This window comes from Mytilus trossulus, chromosome 6, assembly GCF_036588685.1.
Source record: "Mytilus trossulus isolate FHL-02 chromosome 6, PNRI_Mtr1.1.1.hap1, whole genome shotgun sequence".
Lineage (NCBI taxonomy): Eukaryota > Metazoa > Mollusca > Bivalvia > Mytilida > Mytilidae > Mytilus > Mytilus trossulus.
The window spans coordinates 72,491,077-72,505,359 of NC_086378.1; the positions used below are offsets into that span (position 1 = coordinate 72,491,077).

A 14,283-nucleotide genomic window follows, 5' to 3' on the forward strand; every position below is an offset into this window, starting at 1 on the left:
TTTTTTATTACATATTTGATTTAATCAGGTAAAAAATATCCTATATGCAAATTTTCATGAACTTGTAAATAGAGGATCAAAACTGTATCGTATGCCCTAAGGGAAGATAACTCTTTTAGTACAATAGGCTGATAGAGAAATTTTAAATTTTTACTTGTAGCAAAAAAAGAAGTTGGTTGACACCATGTTTTCTTTTCATTTTCTTTAACAATCGTATGAAACCTATCTTCTCACAATTTATTTCAAAATTCTATCTCATAGAATTTGTTTATGCACACTAATGTGTTTTTTCATGAACAAACTAACCAAATTCAGGCAATTTTCAACGACTCATAGCTTGAAAAATAGCACGGTGACCCATACTTGTTATTATATTTTTGAAAAAAAGCATAATAATATCTTCATTTTGGCAAGTTATAAGAAAATTCTGTCTCAAAAAATATATACTTATGATCTACCTTAAAGATACAGATTGGTCAAATTTTGCAAGGAATTTTGTGAAATATAGAGAAAACTAGACGATAAATATTTAAGATAGAGCATGAGTTGATACATGTAATTCTTATAGTGTTTTTTTTTTCATAAAAAAAAAATATATACAAATTGCGGGACTCTAAATTCCTTAAACATTCATAAATACTTGTAATGTATAGTGATTCATACCACATGGTTTCTCTCTCAATTTATAGGTGACAATTGTTGATAGAAGGGATAAAAATCAAATACGCAATAGCAACCAAGGAATGTATCTTTTTTTTCTTCATTAAATGTGATTTCGATTATTTTACAAAATTTATTTTAATAAATGGACAGAAAACAATATTTTTAAAAACATATTTGAAAATAATTATGTCTTGAATTCAGGATAAAACAAATCAATATAAGAATATTTCTAAAATAAGAATTAAACACAAAAAAAAGGCGGTGTGTGCCCTTCTTGACCATTTTATAATTGAGAGAAAATATGAGATTTCACTTTCTTGGGCATAGATGTAGAACTGCAACGTCAGAAATACAAAAAACGTCAAAAGATAAACAAGATGAAGTCGGTGGTAAATGTAAGTCTGGTAATTAAAGCTGAACCATAACAGCGATCTGCTATTTTATGAAGATCTGAGAAGGGATATATATCATTCCCCAGAGTAGAGATCGAAAACTAACCATATGAATCCTTGATTATGACGTTGATTCTTGATTATGACGTCGATACTTGGTGTCTTTTTTTCTCTGACACAATGAAGAAATAGAAGTACCCCAAAATTTAGTCAAATCTAAAAGATTTGTTTTTCTGCTATAATATAAAAAGAGAGCTTCTTTAATGTTGTGTCGTAGAGTGTTCGTTATGAAAAATGCTTTTAAGTGTACCTTTACAAAATTCTCTTTAAGATTCAGGTCGGAAATTTTATCTAAGAGCGTATCTAGAACCGTGTCATGGTCTGATTCGGCTGAAAGACACAGTGCAGTACATCCTTGCTGAAAAATATAGATAACTGTTACATATGTATAATTAACAACGCAATACATCAACATTATTTCGGGTTACTTTTGAGTCTTGTTCATTACTTTCGTTATTTAATTAAACGGCTCAGTGTCTAAATGTAGTTGTTGTTCTCACGGTACACGCATGTATACCTCCATCTGTGCCCCTCTCCGTGACGCTACCTAATTGTGGACGTCATATGCGGTACCGTTGTTTTTTTATACCCAAAATTTGCCTTGGCAAAGTATTGAATTGGCTTGGCAGTCAAAGGGTTAAAAAAAAATGCATAAAAATTGGTGCATATGACATGAATGCAATAAAGTGAATTTTAATTGACTCATTACAAGGCGCGGCTATCGTCTTGAAAAAAATACTAATCATTGTTAACTTGAGGTCAGGTTTTCATGACGGGTGAGCAATCTTATGAACACTGTTTTGTTCGTGTATCTGGTAATATGTAACTCCTTATTAGGAATTCAAAAGAGTTCGCAGATTTTAGCAGCAATAGATAACCGTACGGCCATAAACATTGCGTGAATTATGTATGTTTGTTATTCGTGCTGTTGGTTGACACAACAACTTTGTTTGTATCAAATGTATGCTTTGTCTCATGATCATTTCTCTCTGCTCTCAGTCTTTCGACTTTGTTTCATAAGAGTGTCCCGGGCTCTATTGAACAATTATGTAATTCTTAAGAATTCAAAGTAAATCGTTTCCTTGCATATAAACAATCGGCTGCATGGGACCCGTATCGTGCGGTACTCATTTTAATGCTTTTAATTAGTTCATTTGTTTTAGCCGATAGCAGTCGGTCCACTATAGGACTACTACACAGTTTCGTAAGATACTTACAATGTCTTCCTTTAGTAGATCTGCTCCAGACGACAAAAGTCGATTTAAAATTTTCATATCACCTTTCAACGATGCCACCATCAACGGCGTGTATCCATCCTGTATTTTGAAATATTCATAAGTATTAAAAAAGATCTTGAATTTTACACCCGTATATTATGACGTTTGTTTCAAACTCTAACAATGAGTGTATAACTGAATTTGAGGTCTGCGTGCTGACAACCTGTTGTGTGTTTCGAGTTGCCGCTTCAGAATCTTAAATGCATTCTGGGTAATATTTTGAAAAGCATACATCAATTTAAAGTGCTGCAATTGGCTTCCAACGTCCAAATTAATTGAAATTCATCCAATGAAATTGCGTTGATTTCATTTTTTAGTAATAACAATGAAACGTCGGTGAATTATCACTTATGTCAAGATAAGCATCAATCGTTGATATATTGATATGTTTGTGTAACTGTTTATGTTTTGATGGTCGATGCACATGCAAGATCAAGAATAAAACTGACCAATTTCACTTCTGTTGGTATCAATTCGCCGTTTTAAAATCTAATGCGTTCTGGGTCAAAGTTTCAAAAGAGGGACGAAAGATACATAAGGGACAGTCAAACTCATAAATCGAAAATAAAATAACAAGACCAGGGCCAAAAATGACAAAAGACAAACAGACAAACAATAGTAAAAATGACACAACATATTAAACTGAAGAATAAGCAACAAGAACCCTACGAAAAACTATGGGTTATCTCAGGTGCTCCGAAAGGGTAAACAGATCCTGCTCCACATCTGGCACCAGTCATGTTGCTCGTATTATAATAAATCCGATAAATAGTCTAATTCGGTAGGTTACATTCATGAAAGGGAAGGAGATTGTTGTTACGACGTAAGGAACATATCCAATATCGTCTGTAAAACGGTCAACCAACACGTGATGGTGTCAGTAAAATTCACGAAGGGATGCAAAACCATACACCGTTTTGATTGGTTAAAAACGTCAAAAACAATGTAAATTATACCAGTGGCGTAGCGTGTTTTTTATTCTTTGCTGGTGTACGAACATTGCGCTTACCCATTGTATTTTAGATTCTAAAATGCGAATTAAATACCATCATAACGCGTTGTCAGTATGCGTTTGATCACAAAATAACAAATAAATCGGAGTATCTGAATATATATAGTTCATAATACTTGATCACTGCAAAGGCCTTCCACAAAGTGTATTGATACATGTACTTTTCATTCTTAAATATATATTAACACTTTTCGTAGGCCAGTTCATTTGACAACGTAACAACTTTCAAATGACTTGTTTCAATATAAAGACGAAGAAGAAACCTGTTCTACTCTTTTAGATTACGTGATTTATCATATAATGTTTCCCAGTTAATATAGAGTGACTAATATACAAATTGTATCTAAATGAAATTTATTTCTGGTATTCTATTTCTAAAGATAAAATGCAGCTAATGTAGCGAAGTTTATCACTTTGTTACACTGGCTGCACTTGCCATTACCAAAAGCCAAGTCTCAAGAATTGATGACGACACGGCAGCTTCAATGGTATATATGCTTGTATACATAGATGACTTACGTTATTTTGCTCGTCGATATTTGCACCACTAGATAAAAGAAACTGTACACAGGCATCCCAGCACTTGTCTGTGGCAATATGGAGAGCAGTGTTACCAAGCTGCCGAAAAAGTTACATCATATGATTTAGATTTATGAGACAGTTTATCGTCAATAATCGTAACGGTCGAAATCATAATACCTATGATCCTGTTACATTTTACGTGTGTTCAAAAAACGATAACCTCAGATCACATTTTGATTACTAGTATTTGTGATTTTCACATTTATGTGACTGTCTCATTTCTTGTGTTGCGAATACACGTCTTTATCAAGAAAATACGGGATTGTTTTAGGAAATTACTCCCACGTCATCGAAAATGTTTTTTATTTCCTTTTTTCTCTCTATCTTTCAATATAGAAATGTCCTTCCACAAACGTATCTGGAGAAGACATTACTTCCAATTTTATAACGCAAACCTTCTTTGATACTCATTTACGTGCTTAGGGGAAAAAAATTAGATCAACATGGTGTTGCTCGCCAGGAAATTAAACAAAACCATTTTAATAGTAAATGTACATGCTTTTTTTATTGTTGAACTGTTGATTTTCCCTCATGTTTTTGGTTCATCAAATCAAAATGGCGGCTGCCTTTCAAGCGTTTAGTATAGGTCCGCTTCGAAGTACGAAAGTATCTTAAAGTTTTCTATTAGAATCGATATAAATCTATCATATCATGATCTATGCTAACGTTAACATGAATAGGCATGATATTTGCCAATGTTTATATTTCGCTAGCGCTCTGTATGAAAACGGACTTCTGTGTAATTGTAGTTACGCTTTTGGTTCGACAAAAATGCCTCTTTGTGTTCTTGCTGGTTTATATGCCACCGACATAAGAAGAGGCCCCTGATTTTGCTTTGTACATTCATGACTGAGATTCGGAATGTCACCGACCCATTTGGAAATAATTTTTCGCATGTTACATAGGTATACATGTATGTTTCCCGAGACAATTTTTTTACGCTTTGCCGAAATGAAGATTTTACTATGCTCTCTTCAAACATATAATAAAAAGGATGGGTCATCGTACTGTTTTTCAAGCTACGAGTCATTGAAAATTGCCTAAATTTGCTCAGAATGATTACGATGGCGGTATACCATGAATCTACCTTAATATGTCCAGTTGTCAGAAAAAAATAAACCTAATCATATATCATACAGTCACTGTTAGTGTTAATCTCGTGAAGACGGTTATATTTAGGTATTCATGAATAATAAACTTACGTTGTTCTGATGGTTGATGTCTAAGTTTCCCCTGTATGGCCATATGGTGTTTACTAGTTTGGCATCGCCTGTCCTTATTGCCACCATAAAAGCATTGCTATTCTCCTAAAATAGAAGGTCAATTCAATTTAAAAGTTTTATTTTAGAGCTGATGGTCAGTAAAAATTGACCGTTTATAAATTTTGAAATTATAAAGAAACTAAGGTTTCATAATGTTGGTCCTCAATGCTCTTCAACTTCGTACTTTATTTGAGCTTTTTAACTTTTTTGGACTCGAGCGTCACTGATGAGTCTTTTGTAGACGGAACACGCGTCTGGCGTATATACTACATTTAGTCCAGGTATCTATGATGAGTTTTTTTAGATGGTTTTGGCTATATTTTAGGTTTCGTTTGGTCATATAACTATTCGATTGTTTCGGGTCTTAAAAATCCACGACTTTCATCAAATACATGGCTTTGAGCGTTCCTGATAAAGGTACATCCAGAAAAGCGCTTCGGATGCATGTCATTCATATAACATGTTGTTTTCATTTTTTTAAGTGAACTTTTCAACCCAAGCTAAGTATTTATAACTGCACGAAGTTTCATAGCTTGCGTTTTAATTTGAAAATGTTGTTGTCTCGATAGAAAAAATATGATGTGCGCACTCAATCAATTGTTAAAATCTATATTTATTTTCAATTTAACTATATTTTCCTTTGTAATTGTTGGAATGTATATAACACATGGGTTTGAACTATATATATATACATGTACTCACCTTATTAACCGCCGTCACATCAGCACTGTGTTTTAGTAATAGTTCTACCACTTCTAAATGCTTATTTTGTGTGGCCAACATCAGTGGGGTACTACCATCCTATGTTATTGAAAAAAGATATTTTGTTTATAACTTTTTCTTTGTCAGCTACATGTATCACACACGGTGGGAATAAATCAGCTTTGTTTATGTTCACTTTTCAGTGAAAAGAAATTTGGCGTGTATGTCAATGAAGCCCAAAGACAAAAGTAACAAAAAGATACTATCATCTAGAAGGCAATGCACAGACATTTGTCTACCAAATGTGTACCACTTTGAATTGCCCTAAATGTGTGAACAAATTCATTGTGATACTTGTAATATGTTCAGTTGACATTTGCATGTACGTGTTTGATTTGATGTGTTGTTGTGTGAGTTATGTGTCAATGTTGGGTTGTTGTCCCATTGACGCATAACTCATAACCTTCTTGTATTCAATTCAAATCAAAGTTATTATGTTTAAATTTTCTAATCTCAAAATCATGCCAATTACATGGTCTTCCCTGTCAGATAAACTTCTATGGTATTAATGATGTAAAATTATCATTTCAGAAGACCGTTGGTTGATGTCTTGGTTGTCTCTTCTGCATTGTTTATCATCGTCTTTATATCCTGGTGCATGTTATAGCTATAGTGCGGTATTTGTTTTGCTTATTGTTATCAGAGACCGTAAATGTAGCCCGTATAACGCGTCTACAGTTGTTTAGGTGCTTGTCTTTGGAGGACAGTGGACTCATCGGCAGTGATACCACACATTCTTATTAGAGGATGGTAAGGGTTATTTTCGTGGAACGTGATCGCCGTTTTTGATTTCACGTTCAACGAGTTTTTACTTTTTTATTTGACGTTCAGTCGTGCAAGACGGGTGCCTCGTTCAACGTGTTCTGCTTATTTGATTTTACGTGCATCGTGATTTTCAAAGTCTTATTTTGCGTGCTTGGTATTTTTCAAATAAAATTCAAACACTTGGCAGGCATCGTCAAGAAATACTTTTTTTAAAAGCCGTAAACTAAATATATCATAAATGTGTATACTAAATCGGAATATCAAGTAAAACAAAAAGTTGATATATACAAAAAGACAGTAACCCACTCACAAAAGGTTCACATAAAAGTATGTATTTTTCGTGCAACGTTCATTACAGAAATTATTTCACGTTCAACGTGAAATTATGTCTTATTTCACTTTTTTTCACCCCCTTTAGACCCCCCCCCCCCTCTTATTATTCTTATACAGTAATGTTTTGGTTTGTATGACATTTTCTGTATCATCATCTTGTTTAGGTTTTTTACTGTCCTATATTGATTCCCTTGAAGGTGTGAGCTAAGTTACATAAATTGAATGAAATCAACAGAAATTAAAGGGAAACTATATACCGTTGATCTTTTGTCATTTGAGTTTGTACCAGCCTCAACAAATTTTCGCATTCCGTCAAGATGTCCCATGGCTGCCACAATACAAATTGGATCCATCCCAAGTTGATACTAAAATGGTAAAGAAAAACTATGTTCTGTCATTTATGAAAAAACACAATGCCTGCATGCCTTGTATAAATATATGTTTCACGTAGGAAGAGAGATAACTGTGTGCAACTATCTGAATTGATACTTTGAATGTAATACAAAATAGCATTTGTCATGTTAATTATTATTATGGCCTATTTTTAATTCAGAGGATGCAACCCATTATTATGGCATATATGTTTATAAGTAAGAAGAAGAGACCGGGGTTGAATGTGACACTGGTGGAATGATACAGTGACTGTAAAATCTTCTTTAGAGAAGATATTATGGCGTATTTTGAAAGTTTACGTGAAGTATTTTTCAAAATCGAGATAGAAATGGTTATGCCCTACCAGCGTTTTTGAAGATTTTATGAAGTAAATACTGAAAATCTATGCAGTGAGAATTTTTTACGATGTTCGAAATATCTTTTATACTATTGACACCAATAATACCTTGTAAATAATCAAGATATATAATGAGGATAAAAATTCGGGGCTCAATGTGTGCTGTCATATAAAATCCAAGTACAATAAGTTTCTCCACGCCTGATCGCCAAGTGACCAATACTACTTAGGGACAGGTTGATACAGCACAAACAGGGCAAGTATTTTCAATCCAAAGAAGGGATACACACATACAACATCTGACGTAAAACACTCTAGATTGTTCAGTCAAAAAGACGTACAATGGGACATAAAGTGGGAAAAGATATGAAATTATGCAACATGAATAACACAAAATGATATTTTCATTTGAGCAGCATCTGCTATATAATACCTTTTCAGTAATACAAAGGACATGTTGGGTATAAGCACATACTACAACATCACATACCAACGCAACAGTTATATTGTTTAACTGCATTGTATACTGCATTAAGTAGGCTAAAAAAGAAGCATGTGTTTGTCTTATATACAGTCCGCCAAAAGTTAAGCACCACCGAAATATAACTGGCAATATTTTCATATATATTGCGAAAAAAATATTAATGTTTGGTGTTATGAATTACCTTCAACATACCCTAAGAAAATCCATTATGACCAAAAAGATTGAACTCCGATAAAGTAGTCAAGCAACCTCTTATGAAAGGTCATCTGCGCGTTTACATATACACTGTTTCTCCAGGTGGTCGTGTTAGTGTTCGTACATTGGTCAGTCGATTTCTCAGAGGCAACTGAAGAGCAAGTATTGGTGTATAGAGTCCTGTACTTACAGGTAGGCACTCTACCGTCAGGTTTTAATGGGATAATGAATATCTTTGCTTGAACATAAGAAGCTGAGAAAACACTCATTGTTCAGATGGTAGTCAGTTTCTTTTACTGCCAGTAGACGCCATAATACGAATTTCGCGGGGAAACAAAACGGCCTATGACCAAAAAAATATTTGCACAAGGACTGCCTTCAGTGCTGGTGGTGTTCCAGTACGGGGTTGCTTCTTATACCCTTATTAGCTCGGTACGCATAGTCTGCAGGGTAACATAAACCGACAGACATACAGAGATTTGGTGCCTTAAAACATTGTAGTTTCTCATTTTAATAATCCCCCACTTGCGTCTACATTGCCAAGACCCTTGAACATAGACGACAACGCTAGAACACATAGGGCAGGATTTTAACACGAGTCCAAAGAGCATCAAGCCATTTACACCATGTTTTAGGCTTCCATGTCCCCATACATAAACCCTATCAAACATTTCTGAGATGCCATTGGCGGAAATCTCAATCACAGATATCCACCTTCACAATATTTTGTCGATTTAAAAGTGGCATTTGTTGTTTAATGCAACAGATTATCCTAAACTAAAGCTTGGCGGCTTGCACCGAGAAGGACACGTCGTGTTATGAAACTGTACCGGAAGCGAGGTTGTAACATGCTATTAACTCAAATTTTGACATTAAATTTGCCAAACATACCAAAGCTCATGTGTAGAAAATTTTAATAATATTGGGTGATCAATTGTTGTAAAAAAAATGAAATCACAGTGAAACTTAAATTCTGTTTCTGAATTGTTTAATTTACACTATTTCTTTGAACGGAAAACCTACATGCATAGAACCTCCATAAGTGACTAAAGTTACATTTCTGGTGTGTTTATGGTATACATTAGCAAAATTGCTATATGATTGTTTTCTTTTTTTCGTAGAATAATTCATTTTTTTTAATTTGAAAAAATTCTATGCAATATAAATAGGTGGTGCTTAACTTTTGGCGGACTGTATAGAACAAAGCTTCTTCATTCATCTTAAACAATGTTGAAAGGGTTATACCCTTTCAGGCCAACATTACACAGACGTGCGTATGCTCGTATTTGAGCAGCATCTGATAGTTTTTATACTTTTACAATTATTAGTAATGGAGTTTTATATGACAGAACCAACGGTTCTTTTTTTATCTTCATGCATAACTCTTGATTATGTTACAAAGTATTATTAATACTAATCGTATGTTTTCGAGCATCGTAATGTAAAAGATACCCACTGATTAGACAATACATTCACTAATTACTGCATATAATCTTCAAAAATGCTGCAATGACATTAGTCTGAAATGTCTCGCCCGCTTTTCTTATCTTGATTGAATTTCATTTATACACCGAATAGAGAAGACTATTGTATATACATCGAATATGGTTAACCGATTGCTTATATGCTTGTATTTGAGAAACAGAAATACCCATGAAAAATTAATATTGACTAACGAACCCTGAAAATGAGGTTATCCATCGGATGAGTTAGTCCTTTTTCAACTGCTTTTTTATAGTTCGCTCTTATGTTGTACTGTATACCACTGTCTCAGGTTAGGGGAGGGTTGGGATCCCGCTCACAAGTTTAACCCCGCCACATTATGTATGTATGTGTCTGTCCCAAGTCAGGAGCCTGTTATTCAGTGGTAGTCGTTTTTTTATGTGTTACATATTTGTTGGTTTTTTTTGTGTACATACATTAGGCCGTTAGTTTTCTCGTTTGAATTGTTTTACATTGTCATTGCGTGGCCTTTTATAGCTGACTATGCGGTATGTTCTTTGGTAATTGTTGAAGGCCGTACGGTGACCTATAGTTGTTAATTACCGAGTCATTGGCAATCATACCACATCTTCTTTTTTTTATATTAAGGTCAGATGAACTCTTTCAGGCAGATATGATCACATCTTCACATTTTCTTATGAACCATGAAAATGAGGTCAATATGGTCCAGGTCAGACGAAATCTGCCAGACAGACATGTACATTTTACTATCATTCCTTTCACAAAATATAGTTAATGTAATTCTATGGGTATGTGAACATTTCAGTATAAGTAACGATCGATATTTTTCGTTAGATATTTTGTGAAAAGACCACCAGACCCTTATCATTAATATTACCGATATTAAGATTAGCAAGTTTCCGAAAAGAAGTAGTATTAGATTAATTTGTGCTTCACTTACCATCTGCTCTTTGGTTGCTAGTTTAAAGATTTCCTCTGGGAAATCGTCTTTTTTTGTTAGTAAACCATTTCCTAAAACTCCCATACTCTGATCTGCTGAAGCATGTTCATTTTCAGACTGTTTTTCTGTTTCATCGGGAGGTTCGTCATTTTCACAAGGGTGTCCTTTACAAGGCCCTTTACACTGCTTACATTGCCTTGTCTTTTTGGTAACTTTTCCCTGCATTTCGAATCAAAACGTACTTGGAATTCTATGGAATTGTTTTTCGTTGTTTTCACTGGGAAACGTTTCTTAGAGAAAGAACGTAACGTCATAATGTAGGCGACGTCGTTGGAACGGTGTATGCGCAAAACCAGAATGTTCCTTTTACAACACCGAATGCACTGTTCTACCAGAATAAGATCAGATGCATATGAACTTATATCTTCTATCTCTTTTCTAACTTTTTTATTTAATATTTAAATCTGGTGCGGCCACGTCCAGAAATAATACGAGAGTCATAAACATCAGACTGTTCATTATACCCCCGCTTTAAAAAAAAGAAAAAAAAGGGGGTATACTGTTTTACCTCTGTCTGTCCTTCCGTCAGTCCGTCAGTCCGTCAGTCAGTCCGTCAGTCAGTACGTCCGTCCCATGAATATTTTTCGTCGTATTTTTCTCAGGAGCTATAATACAAGGATTTCTGAAATTTGGTTTCGGGGTTTATCTAAGTCAGCTATACCGTGTAATGCGTTTTCAGATTGGTCACTTAACAACTTCGTGTTTACCGAACACTTGTCTGATTTTACACATGATAGCCAAGTTGAAAATTTTCGTCACATTTTTCTCAGGAACTACAATACAAGGATTTCTGAAATTTGGTTTCAGGATTTATATAAGTCAGCTATACCGTGTGATGCGTTTTCAGATTCATCACTCGACAACTTCCTGTTTACCGAACACTTGCCTACTTTTACACTATTAATATTATCCACTTGCGGCGGGGGTATCATCAGTGAGCAGTAGCTCGCAGTTTCACTTGTTGTTTATTGAATAACTTGTGTGGTTTGGGTTTTTCGTATTGTTGAAGGTCGTATGTCGACATACATATAGTTGCTAGCTTCTACCCGATTACGTCATTTCTCTGGTGGGAGGTTGTCCCATTAACAATCATACCACATCTTTTTTTTATATATATGTTGTTTGATTTAAAATGTTCAAAACTAATGTAGGCACAAATGTTTGAATGCTATTTAAAGTTCAACTTTTGCAATATACTATCAAAATTATCCATGGCACACGGTGACATACATCTCTGTTTAAAAAAAAACAATACAGTAAAAACTTTATTTTTCAATGTTTTGGTTTAAGCATAAAACATCGAAGAAGTAAACAAAAACAAAAATAGATCGCCACCGAGAAAAACCACCAAGCTTTTTGAATCAGGTACCTTACAACTCGGAAGATAAATGCGCTACCTCAAATGTAACTGATAATTTAAAGCAGGGATTTTCATTTGGAACTAAGATGCATGGACTTCAAAAGATGAAAAGGTTGTTATCTTAATGTATAGAAATAACACCTATCTCTTATTTTGACAGCAGGATTACAAAATCTTTAGAGGAGATATTTATTCACGAAAAAAGTAAAGTAAAATTAGAATGACACTGCACCATGTAGGCTTTTACCTTCGAATGAAGCTGTCTCAGTTTGGCAAGTTATTAAGGCAGCAACCATTTGATTTTCTGAGGGGGGGGGGGGGGGGCTATGTTTTTTTTCTGTGCAAACCTTTTTTTTCGCCTTCGGCGAAGAACAATCTATTTTTTTAGCGACAAACCGAAAATAATTTTTTCTTTCAATTTTAGCATTACATATAGTGGCAGCTGAGGGTGAAACAACCAACAAAACCTGGAAACAAACTTTTTCCCCCCAAAAAAAACATAGCCCCCCCCCCCCCCCCGAAAATCAAATGGTTGCTGCCTAAACGTATAGTGTATATTGTACAGTCTTTAAATACGAGGGTTTAAAGTATTCAGATTTTTAACAGATATCCATATACAGTAATGTTGCCCTTTTCACATGATGTTTAATGACCATTTTGTAGAAATTTTACAAATTTTACTTGATTTAGTTTGAATTTGTATTGCACGACACCCGAAACAGAATTTGTTTCATAAACACAGTTTTGACCCTTACGAATTAGCGGTTCGGTTGTTGGGAATATCTTGTCAGTTTAGTCTTTGAACAGCATGTTCCTGGTGTAGTAAAAACAAATACCCCATATTTTTGCAATTGCCATCTTCTGGCATCTAATGTATTTTTTTTCTAGAAATGTGACATTACCTCTATTTAAAGTCTAAAATCACTTACTTCAAGGATTTGAATAGTATCAAAGTACTATACAAACCATTGCTTACATTAAGCTGTATTTCTTTGAATGAGAGTAGACAAACATCGTTTAAAATGAATAGTCAATACTAGGGTTATTGCGCCTTGGATCGACCCCGGGATCGACAATAAATTTGAGAATGGAAATGGTGAAATTGTCAAAAAGACAACTACCTGACCAAAGGTCAAATGACAACCGAGGGCCTCCAATGGGGCTTCAACGCAGCGGGTAAATCCAGCAGCCATGGGTGGTCCTCAGTTAGCCTTTAAATAAAAATACGTACTAGTTCAGTGAAATTGGACAAAGCCCCCTTTTGCATCCCAATGGTTGATATTAGGTATACTGAAAAAAAATCCTAGATTTTATTTAATTCAAACAAGGAGGAGCTGTATGAGGTCTATAAGTAGGGTCTTCGGTTGTTATTTGGTTGTCTCTTTGACACACACATTCCCTATTTCCGTTCTCACTTTTACATTCACGCCCGAAAACAAAACTCTCATATGATAATTTCAGCTATTGCAATTATACACCAAATTGTAAAGCAATCTCTCAAGTTTGGCTGAGTTGTTGAACGATTTTTTTTTATTTTTTCCGGGCTAAAGAGGTCTAACCAGAACAAACCTCAAAACTTACTTCTGATTTGTAAATACTTGCGAAAATGTCAGTAAGTTTGGCTTGTAAAAGAGGGAAAATCTATTATTTTTGGTATAATGTTCTAGCTCAAGTAAACATAATTAAGTTAAAAGTATTTTCTTTTGTCTCATATATAGGATATACATCTTTTGGCCATCTTATTAAACAAGAGTGCACATGCTGAAATGTCTCGCCTTTTTTTCACTAATCATTGATATTGTGCTCATAGTCCTAAATATAAGCTTTATTACAACATCAGAGACATATAATTGTATAAACATTAACCAAGAAAAATAAACATTGACAAATGAATTTTGAAAATGAGGTCAAGGTCAGATGAACCATGCCAGGCAGGCGTGTA

The 14,283-nt window shown here is 34.5% G+C and overlaps 1 protein-coding gene across 1 annotated transcript in view; it reads right to left on the reverse strand.

The window, feature by feature from the left end:
* LOC134721808 (uncharacterized) overlaps nucleotides 1–11,247 on the reverse strand; it is a 30,050-nt gene extending 18,803 nt beyond the window's left edge. Inside the window, exons 1-7 of the mRNA XM_063585037.1 lie at nucleotides 10,922–11,247; nucleotides 7,366–7,473; nucleotides 5,951–6,049; nucleotides 5,189–5,293; nucleotides 3,924–4,022; nucleotides 2,333–2,431; nucleotides 1,366–1,473 (exon numbers count right to left, since the gene is read on the reverse strand). Of these exons, the coding sequence (XP_063441107.1) occupies nucleotides 1,366–1,473; nucleotides 2,333–2,431; nucleotides 3,924–4,022; nucleotides 5,189–5,293; nucleotides 5,951–6,049; nucleotides 7,366–7,473; nucleotides 10,922–11,146 (843 nt within the window). The 5' untranslated portion in view covers nucleotides 11,147–11,247. The remainder of the gene's footprint in view (nucleotides 1–1,365; nucleotides 1,474–2,332; nucleotides 2,432–3,923; nucleotides 4,023–5,188; nucleotides 5,294–5,950; nucleotides 6,050–7,365; nucleotides 7,474–10,921) is intronic.
* Between the last annotated feature and the right edge of the window lie 3,036 nt (nucleotides 11,248–14,283).